Consider the following 13711-nt stretch of genomic DNA (forward strand, 5'->3'; position numbering starts at 1 on the left):
ACATATGTGTACAGTTCTGAATGGAATGTTAGTGTCAGTTATTTTGTTGGCAGTTCTGTTTTATACATCACTGTTATGCATTCTGATTGCCACGTATTTCTGTGTTTATTTTTTTCATTTCCTCATGAGCAGAAAAAAAGGTTGACGCGGGGGTCTGAATTAACGCGCACCAGAATGAGAAACAAACTCTTTATTTTTCTTGGTCTAAACTCAAATTTTTTTTTTGTTTTTTCAAATTGCACTCCTTCACAAACTGCATAGTTTTTCTATATGTTGTAATTTTGTTGGAAACCAGTAACATCAAATATTTCAGTGACTGCGAAATTCTTAATGTTTTATGAAACCTTTCAATTCAAATTACTGGTAAAATTATTGAATCTTACTTGATGGAAACCTAACATCTTATGAAATTATTAAATCTTTTCCTATCTCCTTTAAATGAATGGCCATACAAATGCCTTCTCTGTGTTCACACTGTTGTGAAAAAGTATGTAAGGCATGTCATAATGCAAGAACAAAGGCGCCGATCACGACCTCAAACAGCAGCCTTAAATAAAATAATTTCATTGTAACAATAACTTGTATTGCAATGAAATATCATGCCTTATTATCACAAAATATCACTTAAAAGCCTGACCTCTGCCAACTTCTAGATTTTTTAGACAGGGCACACTTCTAAACTCAGAAACTGAAAGAATGCAAATAACGGTAGTAGTTTTTCTCTCATACCTCAGTACTAGCTATTCAACAACAATGGTCGTAAAAATTGACAGCTACGGAAAAGTGTTCACTAAACATTCACATAAATTGGTTTGATTTTTCTATGCAAGTGAGAGTGTATGCAACTGTCCACAGCATTTTTAAGTCGTCATTCTTACATAACTACACAAAATCCCTCTCACATGCTTGCTGGATAAATGAATACGTAAGTTCATGAGCTGTCGCCGATGATCGTACACTGTAATTATAACACTCCAATTGAAGCAATTATACACCGATAAACCACTAAGGCCCTTTTCGATAAAGTCATATATCGATAATATACTATAAACAAATATGCGTGTACAGAACAACCGGCGAAATAATAAGCTTACCCTGGTTGTAAACCGTTTGAAGGTGTTGTCCGTACATTTTGATCGTATAAAGCCGACACCACCTGTTAACGTCAAATGGAAACTTGTGGACACTTGTTTCGGCTTACATTCCTCTCCCAGATGGTGATTAACGGGCACATGATCGACGATATTCCGATACATAACGTACCGTGTGTGGGTTATTTATATAAACGACGAGCAATAATGTCAACAAGGCAATAAAGGTGAGGCGCCGATGTTGACACCCTACATATACACATCACACAGTGCCTGCACACATCGCTTGCACCTATGGTTTGGGCTTACCCGGCATCGTGATCACTTCTCATAAGCCACACTCCTGAAATTTTTGAGATCTTCCCCTCTCAATTTGACTAAATCTTTGATGTATCGATTCACTTACCCTGCTGTTTGTTCGAAAGGCTGAAAACTGCCGCAATTACAGCCAAAATCAGTACCACTTGGAAACTGTCACAATGTTTCACCGCCATTTTGATCTCCGTAGTGAGCGAGCGAGCCAGCGAGAGTGCCAGGCGATTCCACTTTCTCGTGGGTATATCTTTTATTCGCATTCATGCGTACGTCTGAACAATCCAGCAGCGGCGCTCTCGCTTGCCGGCACCGTGACGTCAACCGAACACATGAACACTGGTAATATCAGTTAAAGTTCGTCCAGTCTTTTCATATTCTAAATTAGCTGACAGGGAGGACCTGCAACCGAAAGAATTTCACCGGTTGCATTTTATATAACAACTCTTCACAGTACCGCAAAAGATTTGAGGTAGTTTGGCGCGTTGTGGGTCCACCGGATCGAATAGGCTAAGCTTAGGCCTAAGCTTACTCCCACAAAAAAGAAACATGGTCCAAATAACCCCTGTTTTATGCATTTTGACAGAAAGTGACGTGTTTTCCAAAGGCAAATCTAAGCTTTTCACTTCTTTACAACAACGCATGAACGATTCAATTGCTGCTTCGAAGCTGGCAACATTGGGTGTTTCGAAAGGATGATTAGGCCTAACTCGAGATTTCCGAATGCAACTCACGTAAAATTTTTAATTTCAGCATGAATTAAGAAGAAATTTCACCGTCAGCTTTCAATCAGCGATCGAATATAAGGCAAAGACGGCGAGGGTGAAATACGTTTTTAATGAAAGTGTTTGTAGGCTTAGGCCTTTTATGCGAAAGTTGCATTCGGAAATATCAAGCTGTAGTTCATCCTTCCAAACCGCCCTATGAAGGCTTGAACACGCCCAGGGCTTCCCCATTATGAACGCGAATTAAAATGAGTTAAATGAGAAAGTAAACTGCCCTTCCAGAAAAGTGTATAATTTCTCAATTTGTGAACAGCGATCTTTTCGGCAAAGTCCAGGCTCACCGTGTTCGCATCGCAGTCTTACCAAGTGTTGTTTGACAGCCTCGCAAAAACGTTCTTTCCATTCCTAGAATCTCATTTCTGCTTAATCAAAAATTATCACGGAATGTCAGGACCAACTTCAGCCAAAGTAGTGTACATCATGTATGTGAGGCTGCCATCAATCCATACACAGTTTAAATTTAATATGAATAGAAGCTACGAGTGAAAACTGTCAGAAAATATCTAGATATTTCTTTCTTCTGGTCGTTGCCCTAGTGACAGATACGCTAGCAAAATTAAAGGTCGATCGCAGAGAGCGAGAGAAAAATAAACCACATCCGCCTCGATGACGCAGTCCCGCTTGTATCTATTTCCAGTTTAGTCACTTTTGGAGATATTGTAAATTGGTGTTTGAATAACAGCTATGGTTGTAGACAAAGTCACGCACAGGGCCATGCTTCACACTTCCGTACAAAGTCGTAAGTTTAGGAATGGACATTTTCCTCCTAATGTCTTACACAATCAGATCTTTGGATATTGGTAGGGGCGATATTGGTACATGTAGGGTGATCAAACAGTGAAATCTGTAGTAAAGCTTTGCGTCGAAGAATTGCAGCCATGCCACTTTTATTCGAAAACAATTTACCTCATGACCTGCTGAGAGTCGGCCGAAAAAAAAATTGAGAATTGGGGGATTGAGGTAGGATACATACCATGCAAAATGTAAAAAGGGTAAAAATAGCATGTCAGCAGTCAGCTTAACCCCCGCCAAAATTGTTATAGTCTATCCCTAGCTACATAGGCCAGGTCAGCGGATAACAATGCATTCTGAAAACATGGATTTTATATAAACCTAAACCATGGGGCAGCCAATGAAGGTGTTGGCATGTAGTTCGGTGGTGGGAGGGCAGACATTTTATGTGCTCAGTTTGGGGGCCTCTGTTTTATGTTAATTTTGTGCTTAATTTTTTATTTAAGCACACTTAATTTGGGATGACAAAATCATGTAGAGTAGGGAGGAACATTTGCCACGGGAAGAGGGCATTGGGGAGTTCTTGAGGTTGGGAGAGGGATACTAGTGAGTTCTGGCAGTGGGGAGGGGAGACGGGAATATTGTGGATCAATACCCAAAGTTTTTTTAACCGCTATATTTACACTTAAATACTGAAAACACAATTGGTTATTAAAGTACATGTATTTCCTAAAATAGACTGGTTTGCTGCCTCTTTCTGAGTCCGTTACCACATATAGCTAACTTACTGTACAAAACCGAATTGAAGCTTTGTCAATGCATCGTAATGCGTCACAGACATTAGCCCGGGATACAGTGGTATGAGGCGCAGCAATCTGCAGTAACATGTTTTTTATGTTTATAACACGATTGGAACTAATTTGGGATAACTGGATGGTGAAGTAATGTCGATTTAATCTACAAATGTTATCTCATCTGCTTTTCATTTTACATTACACACTTGTTTTTATGAGTAATTTGCGATATTGCAACATTCAGCTATATGGCACCTAACACTTTTGAGAAATTTGCTAAATATGAAAATCCAATTATCCCAAATTAGTTCAAATCGTGTTCTGTACAGGGGCTCTCAATATTTTAATACGGGGCTGTGCTCCCAAGATGAAAATATCTACACGTGTACACTCAACAACTAGCTCATTGTGAAGGATTACTGCTAAAAACCAGTCCCATAATTAAAACTCTTATGGACTTCAAACTACAAGCTATATGAAACCAAATTAAGTCAACATAGGTTCGTGAACCGCAGTTTGTTTGGCCAGACTTGCGTAAGCTCTTCTCGTTCAAAACTTTTTTTAACGCATTTTATCGTTCTTAAAATTAAAGTTGTGGAGAATAAAAGCGTTGGTTAAGTAATTAGTTGCTGTCCGACTCACTGTCAAACAACTGCGCATGAACGTCGGCCAGTCGTTCTTGGGTTCCTCATGAAAGTCAGCAGACTGAGCTTCGTCAATCTACGAATTGATGCGACTGTAGACGAGACTTAGGGACGGACCATTAGATCTTGGGTGGTGGGGATTGTCACAATCAGATTGTGAATTTTTTTTTACAATTGTAAATTCATGTTTTTTTCTAAGTGAGACGTGATGTGCTTATTATTATTCTGAGTAAACTGTAAGATTTATAAGTTTTTTACGTACTGATTTTATTTTTTTCATCTTGCAAACTAGTCTGAAGATTTTTTCCACGAACTTTTTGCTTTGAATCGCCCCCCCCCGTTTTTGACCATCCCCTCCCAAGATCGAATGGCCCATCCCTTACCAAAGCATCTGTTCTGTGCTATGTCTGAGGGCGTTGTCCGTGGAAGTAAATCATCTTCGAGAAAGTAGGCTTTGTGATGCCTCATTGAACACGCTGATTCACACACACAGTTCTGCATTTATCGGAATGCAGGGGAACAGATTAGGACAAGAACCAATTCAAAACGTGAATTCAGATTTAGGGAGATTTTGTGCGAACGTTTTATTTACCAGTTGAATAGGTATTTGCAGGGCATTTGTACTTTGAAAGGAAGTATGCGGATGATTTTTATAAACGTCCAAGGAAAATTCCACAAAATTCCACAAAAAGTGTTGTTCGATTATCCGAAACTTCGGGGAGGAGGGGGTATTTACCACACGGCGATAAGGCATAATTAGTCATAACAAAAGTTTACAAAAATCGCCGTTTATAAATTTATGATTATGAATATTTTTGATAAAATGTAATATTTCTGTCATTAGTGTATACTTACAAAAGTACCCAACTCCACTTGAATCCTGAATGATGACTAGAATTCATGCCAATATGTCAATAACATTCACAATCATAAATTTATTAATAATTTTTGTATTTTTGTTATATTAATAATGCCTTGTGGTCCTGTGATTTTATGTGCTATCGATTGCATGTGCTTTTCTGTTCGGGGTTTAAGTTGGGGAAATTTTACGTACCTGGACTAAGCTGTGACACCCTGGCATATTTTGCCATGATGATGAACTAACATATTTGTAGGACCCATGCATGTAGTCTAACGGGGAAAATGTAACCGGTGAAGAATATTGAAGTGCACCGTCCTATATGATAAAGTTATCTTAGTTTTGATGAGTTATTTGTATACTTGTATTTGAAATTGGCAATGAAGTAAAGCATATTTGTTGAAATATGTCTCACATCAGTAAATATTCCTGCGCGTACATTGATCATGAGTCGGCCGCGTACGCACCGAATTGTTGACTTTGGATGCAACGTGGAAATAACATAATGTAATCGATACGATACCAAATTGGATCACCCTTTTCACCAGTAGAAATATAATAATTATGTGGACTTGCAAAAATATGAGCTAAGTGGAAAGAGAACCGGAAAGAGCCGCAGTCGTTGACAACAACATTGTAGAGAATTTATCGCATTCGATATGTTTATTTTTGTCATTCCAAATTGGAAAAGGAAAATATGTGCTATTAGTCATAGCAAGAGTGTAAAAGATTAATAAATTATAATTATGAATACTGTTGATAAACAATTAATATATCTATCATTATTGTATACTTCCAAAAGTATCCTACTTCACTCGAATGCTGACTGACGATTACTTTCATGTCAAATTCACAGTTATAACAGATCCTATTATTGATAAATCATGATTATGAATATTCTTGAAAAAAAATCAATATTTCGGTCATTATTGTATTCTTGCAAAAGTACCCAAGTGCACTGAAATTCTGAATGATGATCAGTATTTATGCCAAACTCACGCAGTTGTAGTAAAGACCCTCAGAAATATGGTCAATATAGTTACAGCTGTAGCATTGCACAGTCACTAGATGAGCCGTCACAGAACTGCATCGGCGGTCTCTCTGAACAGATAAACTGTTACGTACTATTCAAACATTGCACTTTACTATGCAATCTCTATAGCTTGTAAAATATCCTGCCAAATTATCGATGTTGACAATTTGATGATAATGGAATTATACTTATTATTTATATTAAGGTGGGTGACTACGCGATAGTAAATATAGTAAATCGTCACTTGTTTATAATGGCATGTGTTCTAGGGTACAGTGAGTAGACAGGAAATAGCATGAGAAAAGGTACCTTTTGAGATACATGAAATCATTAAATTAAGTCGCATATTCTGCAGCTACCCTTGGGAAGCAAGTTATGACAAACTGAAACGGTCATTCTCTGAGAAAAGTCGGGATGTAACTTTCTGTTGCCATTTCCATGTGGAAAAGTCAAAATCTCCTTTCTCAATCAAGCATCGTCTTTCCAAATCATTTAAAATGGGAAGAGAGAAGAATGGTGTGCTTAAAAGTATATTTTCAGAGTAGTTAAAAACAGTCTATGAATCTCTTAACACATTGGAGACATTGCAGACTACGCCGAGGAATCTCTAAAGTAGAAATTATAATGAATCATGGGATATCTCCAGTACTGTTGAGCATCACTGAATTTGGAGATGACTGGGACCGGTGTGTCGCATGAGGGAGCATCATGCGCCCCTTCCCAAAACAGATCCTAACACTTCTTGATCATTCAATATATACAAATCATGAAAAAATGTTACCTCTATCCATCTGCTATTTCCTACAATTTTTTGTCTCTATTTTATTTGTAGTCATAAATATGCCTAGAAACAACTTGTGTAGCTCTTTTGAAATTTACTTTGCTAGTTCCTACATATGTTAACATTCAGATACTTAGACTTGTAAGTTGTGACAAAGTTAACTGTGTTGATTTTAGGATAGCTTAGCTTTTCAGAAAATTCTTTTCCGATTGCTTGAAGTCTGAAGTCTGGTTTTCAAATACAAAGCATTCAAAGAAATTTGCTGTTTATAAAACCTTTATAGAAAAATGTTCAACGGCAGTTTTTATACGCACAAAGACTTTATACCTTTTTCCTGAAGTACAGTTAGCTTTTTAGGTTCAAGAAAGTTTGTAAAGTGTTTGTTACTCTTTGTAATACATTTGTAATACATTTGTAAACAACATACAAATAACAAGAATACAAGTACACATCCGTGCATACTCAGGTCTCTGCTTGTATATTTCCACTAACTCATTCATACCATTTATCCTATGCAGCAGATTAAAGGGATACAGTCATCGGAACTGCGCTCAAAGGTGGTACGGGACCCATACGACAAATGTAAACACTGTATCCAAGGTACGATGGTGATTGATGAAAGTTAAAACATGTCTGTCATAATCTACATTGTATTATTTAAATGTTGTAGCCATGATGATGAAGTGCATCGAGATATCGTGCATGAAATACGTTGTTTGTAAACAAGAAACTCGCACATACGCATTTCCGACGACTGTTTCCCTTTAATTATTAAACAATTTTTAAAAGCTGGGACGTAATTAACCACGCATGGTTAATTACATGCAATCGGTGGCGGCTCCAGAGACCATTGAGAGACTCAATCTGCTGTCTACGGGTTCATTGCAACAATTGTTTTCACAGCCTTCCTTAATTAATCAATTAATTTCTCCCTGCCAACTGGGCACACGGTTTTTTCCTCCAAATGGACAGCAACATTTTTTCCAAAAATCCCCGTACTACCCCCAAACAAATGGGCCATCCCTAACTAAAAGGGTTATAATTTCCAGCCAAAAGTGCTAACTCTAACCGAATGTGTAGACTTAATTTTAGGCCTTGATAACGCAACGTTTGCACTAATGATAGAAACATTATAGTCTTCATAGTCAATGATGTTTATGACCATAAATTTATTGGTGACATAAACAAATTTTACACAATTGTTACCACTAACAACGCCTTCTGTCCCTGTGCTATGACGGCATTGCAACAATGATCAACCTGTCCACTCTTCGCTCCCACTATTTGATCACAACGTATAAAAATCTGGGACAGTTTTCAACTCATTGACAGTGTTCTAAGTAAAGCCGACTACGCTATGCAACGATGATAAGGGGTGGACCATTTGATATCCGGGGGGCGCTTGGAAGATTGGGGGGGGGGAAAGATGCCAGGTGGAGTTGCTCAAAAAAAAAATCTGGCTTTAAGTGGCTGATGGAAAAACAATTATGGACCATTGCGACTCGGAAAAAAAAAAAATCTTGGCAATTGTTCGATGCACACTGCAGCATCAATAAAAATCAAGCAGTAGCTCTGGAGTTTTATAAAGCATAAACCATTTCAAGCTTGAGGAACAATAACTTAGAATTTATTAAACGAGGAACTGAAATAAATACACAAACAAAAACACTGAAAAATTGTCAAAAGTTACAGCTACTATCACTGTAGCTTTCAGCAACTGAAAACAAGAACTCGTCTGAAGTGGTCTCATTGAGGAAGATTTTCACACTATTTCAGACGGCTTTTCTCTCAGTCATCTCCTTTATATTCTAAATCACTGAATATGAACAATTGTACAGTATACATGACCTTCTGATTAGAGGAAGTATGCTGAAATTGAAATTGCTCACCAGTGTTTTCCAGAAATGTGTAAATCTGAATGTATGGATTTTGTCAAAATACCACAAGAAGAGAGACAGCCTGCCATGAACTGGGTCAAGTGGACTCAGTCAGTCAAGTGGACTGTTCAACTTGCTAATATCACTCAAACCAGGACACTTGTCAGACAATGACATATTTTTTTCAAGCACAAGTAAATGCCATAAATGTACATGATTTTACAAATATATGTAGGATACCATCATTTCTTCTGATGACACCAGTGATGTTCTCAGAAAAGTTTTCACTAGCTGTAAGTTTGTTAATGCTTAATGTAGAACTCAGTAATCAGGTTGTTTGATTTGTATTTTCAGTGTGTTACCCATGGTATAAATAAGATCTATAAACTGATATTTTTGTAAAGTGAATCAAAAATGTACATGTATTTACATATCTTTATCACATGTACTGGCCCGAATTCCCACCTGTGTGACGTAGAACAGGACGGATAAGAAATCCGAATTACCCCTGTTGTACGTCATCAACCGGAACTTTTTTCTTGCATGGTACCGTTCATACATGCGGGTCGCGACGTGAACATAGACCGATTTGTCGTGATCGATGCCGTGCTCTCATGACACTTTTTCAAAAAAGGTGACCCGATAGATCCACACATGGAAACATAGAAGGCATGTCCAGCGAAATTTTGAGTCGCTAAAACTATAGCTGTTCCCGAGAATCGAATGGGGATACCGCCGATCCAGTATAGTCGCCTCGTAAGGCTCAATGTGGACGTCGTACCTGGCGATCCTGGTTGGCGATAAACCTGAAATCTTCACCTCAACGGAAGTTCAACTGAATAAATGAGTACAGTATAATCTTCGGGAAAGCGACATTCAGGCACAAGCATAAAGTTATTCGACTAACAACGATAAATTTCCTTCATCACACAAAAAATTCCGTAAATTCTTGCTCGGAATCAAACCTGTAGCGGCGTATTGTAGCGCTAGCGAAGACATCAACTGTTGAGCTGCAGCGCTGTGGAATCCGATGTACTTCGAAAGTTGACTCAGACAACACTCAAAACAGAGTTTCCGTCAAGTAAAATTAGGATGTATCTACGGGTGAGATATATGTCACTGCAAACATCAAAGTCCTTAAGACGAAAACATTGACGACCGAGATCGGGATTAATGATTGACACCGGCATGGCAGAGACCGGTGACAGCAGCGTTGTGGGCATAAACATGCAATGCGGTACACTGTGTGTGTAATCGAACGGAATCTTTCGCGCTCGCCACGGTCGTAAACTTGTGTGATATTTTGAAAAGCCACGGAATCTCTGAGAATGAGAATTACTGTTTCGATCGTGTCGTTGCATTTACTTCATAAATCTATTTGTAAATATTCTGAATAACTCTGAATACTATGGCTATCCGTCGCTAGCACGATATGTCCACCGTACCGATGGCCGACTTGCCTTGGCATCGGTACAGCGCGAGACAATGATTGACAGGTTCACGTGACAGAATCCGTATGTCTGGTTGGTGGAGATACCATTTGATGTAGCAAATTTCAGCTTGATGGGATTTATGAATGAAAGTATCTCCTGGGTGACGGGCCGCTTTACTCTTTAAATGAAAGTAATCCGCGTAAGTAAAACACAAATCGCGACGAAATTCATGCAATTTATTACGATAATTTTGATCCATTCACGTCAAAAGAAAAATAAGAAGACTGTTCATGTGATAAATATATAATCCCATGGTATTTTTCTCTGTTTGACGTCATCGTATACGAGTGTTTTTCGCGGAGCCGCACAACTTCTCGCCTTCGGCTCGAAGTTGTACGGCTCCGCGAAAAACACTCGTATACGATGACGTCAAACAGAGAAAAATACCATGGGATTATATATAATTATTTAGTTTCTTGAATATAGTCTGTGTGCGATAGAACAGCATCTTGTTTACTGGGTGTGAAAAACCAAGCAAACAAACATTGCACCGAAATTTGGTAAAGAAAATATATCTCGAAGAAGGAAAGTGAAAAAAAAAAGTTGCCAGCATATGCCCTGTAGAAAAAAAAATAATTCATGGTGAAGCAGGTGGGAAAAAAAATAATGGCTCTCCACCAATCTTCCAAGCCCCCCACCCCGGATTTCAAATGGTCCACCCCTAAGTTGATTTGCAGTTGTATGTGATATTGGCCCAATAATGTAGCTGCAACAATTGTTGCCTTGGTGGGCTGGGCTGTGCGGCCTCGTATGGAAAGCCGTCACTGTCTTAGGCAGCTGTTTCCAACTCAACAATGTGCATTGGCATTATGATTATACCATTAACATTATGATGATGTTCATTTACTCTATTGTGATGCCGATTTACACAATAGTGATGTCCATTTACATCGTGATGATGTCCATTTACATTATGATGATGTCCATTTACATTATGATGATGTCCATTTACATTATGATGATGTCCATTTACATTATGATGATGTCCATTTACATTATGATGATGTCCATTCACATCGTGATGATGTCCATTTACATTATGCTGATACTCTTTTACATTATGATGATGTCCATTTACATTATGATGATGCCCATTTACATTATTGTGATGGGCATTTACATAATGATGATGTCCATTTACATCATAATGATGGGCATTTACGTAATGATGATGTCCATTTACATTATGATGACACCCTTGTACATTATAATGATGTCCATTTACATGATGATGATGTCCATTTACATTATGATGATGCCCATTTACATAATGATGATGCCCATTTATATCATGATGATGTCCATTTATATCATGATGATGTCCATTTACATTATGATGATGTCCATTTACATTATGATGATGTCCATTTACATGATGATGATGCCCATTTACATGATGATGATGTCCATTTATATCACGATGATGTCCATTTATATCATGATGGTGTCCATTTATATCATGATGATGTCCATTTACATTATGATGATGTCCATTTACATTATGATGATGTCCATTTATATCATGATGGTGTCAATTTATATCATGATGATGTCAATTTACATTATGATGATGCCCATGTGCAATATAATGATGTCCATTCAAATTATGATGATGTCTATTTACATCGTGATGATGTGCATTTACATTATCATGATACCATTTGCATTATGATGATGTCCGTTTACATTGTGATGCTGTCCATTTTCATCTTGATGATACCGAATGACGTTATGATTATGGGCATTTACATAGTGGTGATGTCCATTTACATTATGATGACGGCCATTCACATGTTTGTGATGTCCATTTATATCATTATGATCCATATTTGTGTCATGATGATACCTATTTACAAATAGTGTTCATAACTTTATGATGATGTCCGTACAATTTGTGGTGATGCTCTATCACATCGTTATGGTGGCCATTTACTTCGTTATGTGGGCCATTTACTTCGTTATGTGGGCCATTTACTTCGTTATGATGGTCAAATTTCCCAGAACCCCATGCGAAATCTTAGACATGCGCATTCGTTTAAACTAGCTGAAACGTTTGTCGGAGATCGAGAGTAATACTCAACGGTACTCAACACAGTATCCAGTAAGAATGGATAGTATCTTGAGAGAGTTATCTCTGCAAACACTTAAGCCAAGATTCAACAACAGACGTAGGTCCTGTTTCACTGTGACAGAGAAAAACCACAATCGGAGAAGGAGATATGGCGGTCCGACGACTACATGGAGTGATGGACTCATTTATTAGCGACAATGACATTGACTCCACTCTACGCGTAATAAGATACATACTCTAAAGACGACAAAGCGAAAGGAAAGAGAAGAGAGAGAGAAAAAAAATCAATCAATTGCAAGCTATTAGGGTAGGGAGGGAGGGTGGGGAACGCTCTGGGGTTGAAGCCATGCAGTTCTGATCAACTATTAGGTAGCCTCGTCCGTAGACCGTCCCACTCACAGCCTCGAACCCGGCCCATTTAAACTACAATAAAACAAGTATTATTGTTGCCTATGCCTATACTGATAACATACAGACAGACACAAGTGTTTGGGGTCAAGGTCAACAACGTTATTCCCATGTTGACTGGCTATGAGCCGATTTCCGCCAAAAGCCCCCAACATTAGTAGTAGGCGCTAGCCCTCCGGCGCCCTGGAAATAGCGTCATTGTCGCTATTGATTGCTTTCTTCGGTAACTTTACAAGCACGGACACTCCATTTTATGAAAAGATCATTTTTGGCCCACGCGGTGGGCGTAGCCCACCTAAGTGGGCCATTGTCATAGGGTGGCGTTTGTTAGTCTGTATGTGTGTCTGTAATATGTATGTGTGTCTGTCTGTGTGTGTGTGTGTTATGGATTTGTTTCGTCGATATCTCTCAAACTCATTCATCAAATGTCATAAAATTAGGTACACAGAATCTTTAGGATGGGAACTAGATCTGATTAGGTTTTTGGGTTTGTTGGTTGCATAGTTGAGCAGAAATTAATTTTTGAAGTAATATTTTGACTTATTTTTGCTCATTTACATAGCAAGGGAGGATGCACTAAATTATAAGCGGTGGGCTACAGAACATTGAACAAAAAAAATAAATTTGTATATTTAATTGATTGAAAGTATTTTGTTTTTCTAAATTTGTGCAAGTTATGATATTATACGACAACAGTGATGCCAAAACACAAATACATCGTTTAGGAAGAAATCAAGATGCTGCATTTTTTAATAGAGGAACAAATCTATCATATTAGCTGATATGATATTGAGGCAAAGTATAGGCATTTAATAGGCATAAACTGTGCAC

The 13711-nt window shown here is 38.1% G+C and overlaps 1 protein-coding gene across 2 annotated transcripts in view; it reads right to left on the reverse strand.

Annotated features, from left to right (window-relative positions):
- LOC139140770 (plexin domain-containing protein 2-like) overlaps positions 1 to 1654 on the reverse strand; it is a 28279-nt gene extending 26625 nt beyond the window's left edge. For both annotated transcript variants that reach the window (XM_070710178.1, XM_070710177.1), the window contains exon 1: positions 1498 to 1654. In XM_070710178.1, the coding sequence (XP_070566279.1) occupies positions 1498 to 1585 (88 nt within the window). In that variant the 5' untranslated portion in view covers positions 1586 to 1654. The remainder of the gene's footprint in view (positions 1 to 1497) is intronic.
- Positions 1655 to 13711: the final 12057 nt, after the last annotated feature.

This window comes from Ptychodera flava, chromosome 9 (genome assembly GCF_041260155.1).
Source record: "Ptychodera flava strain L36383 chromosome 9, AS_Pfla_20210202, whole genome shotgun sequence".
Classification (NCBI taxonomy): Eukaryota; Metazoa; Hemichordata; class Enteropneusta; family Ptychoderidae; genus Ptychodera; species Ptychodera flava.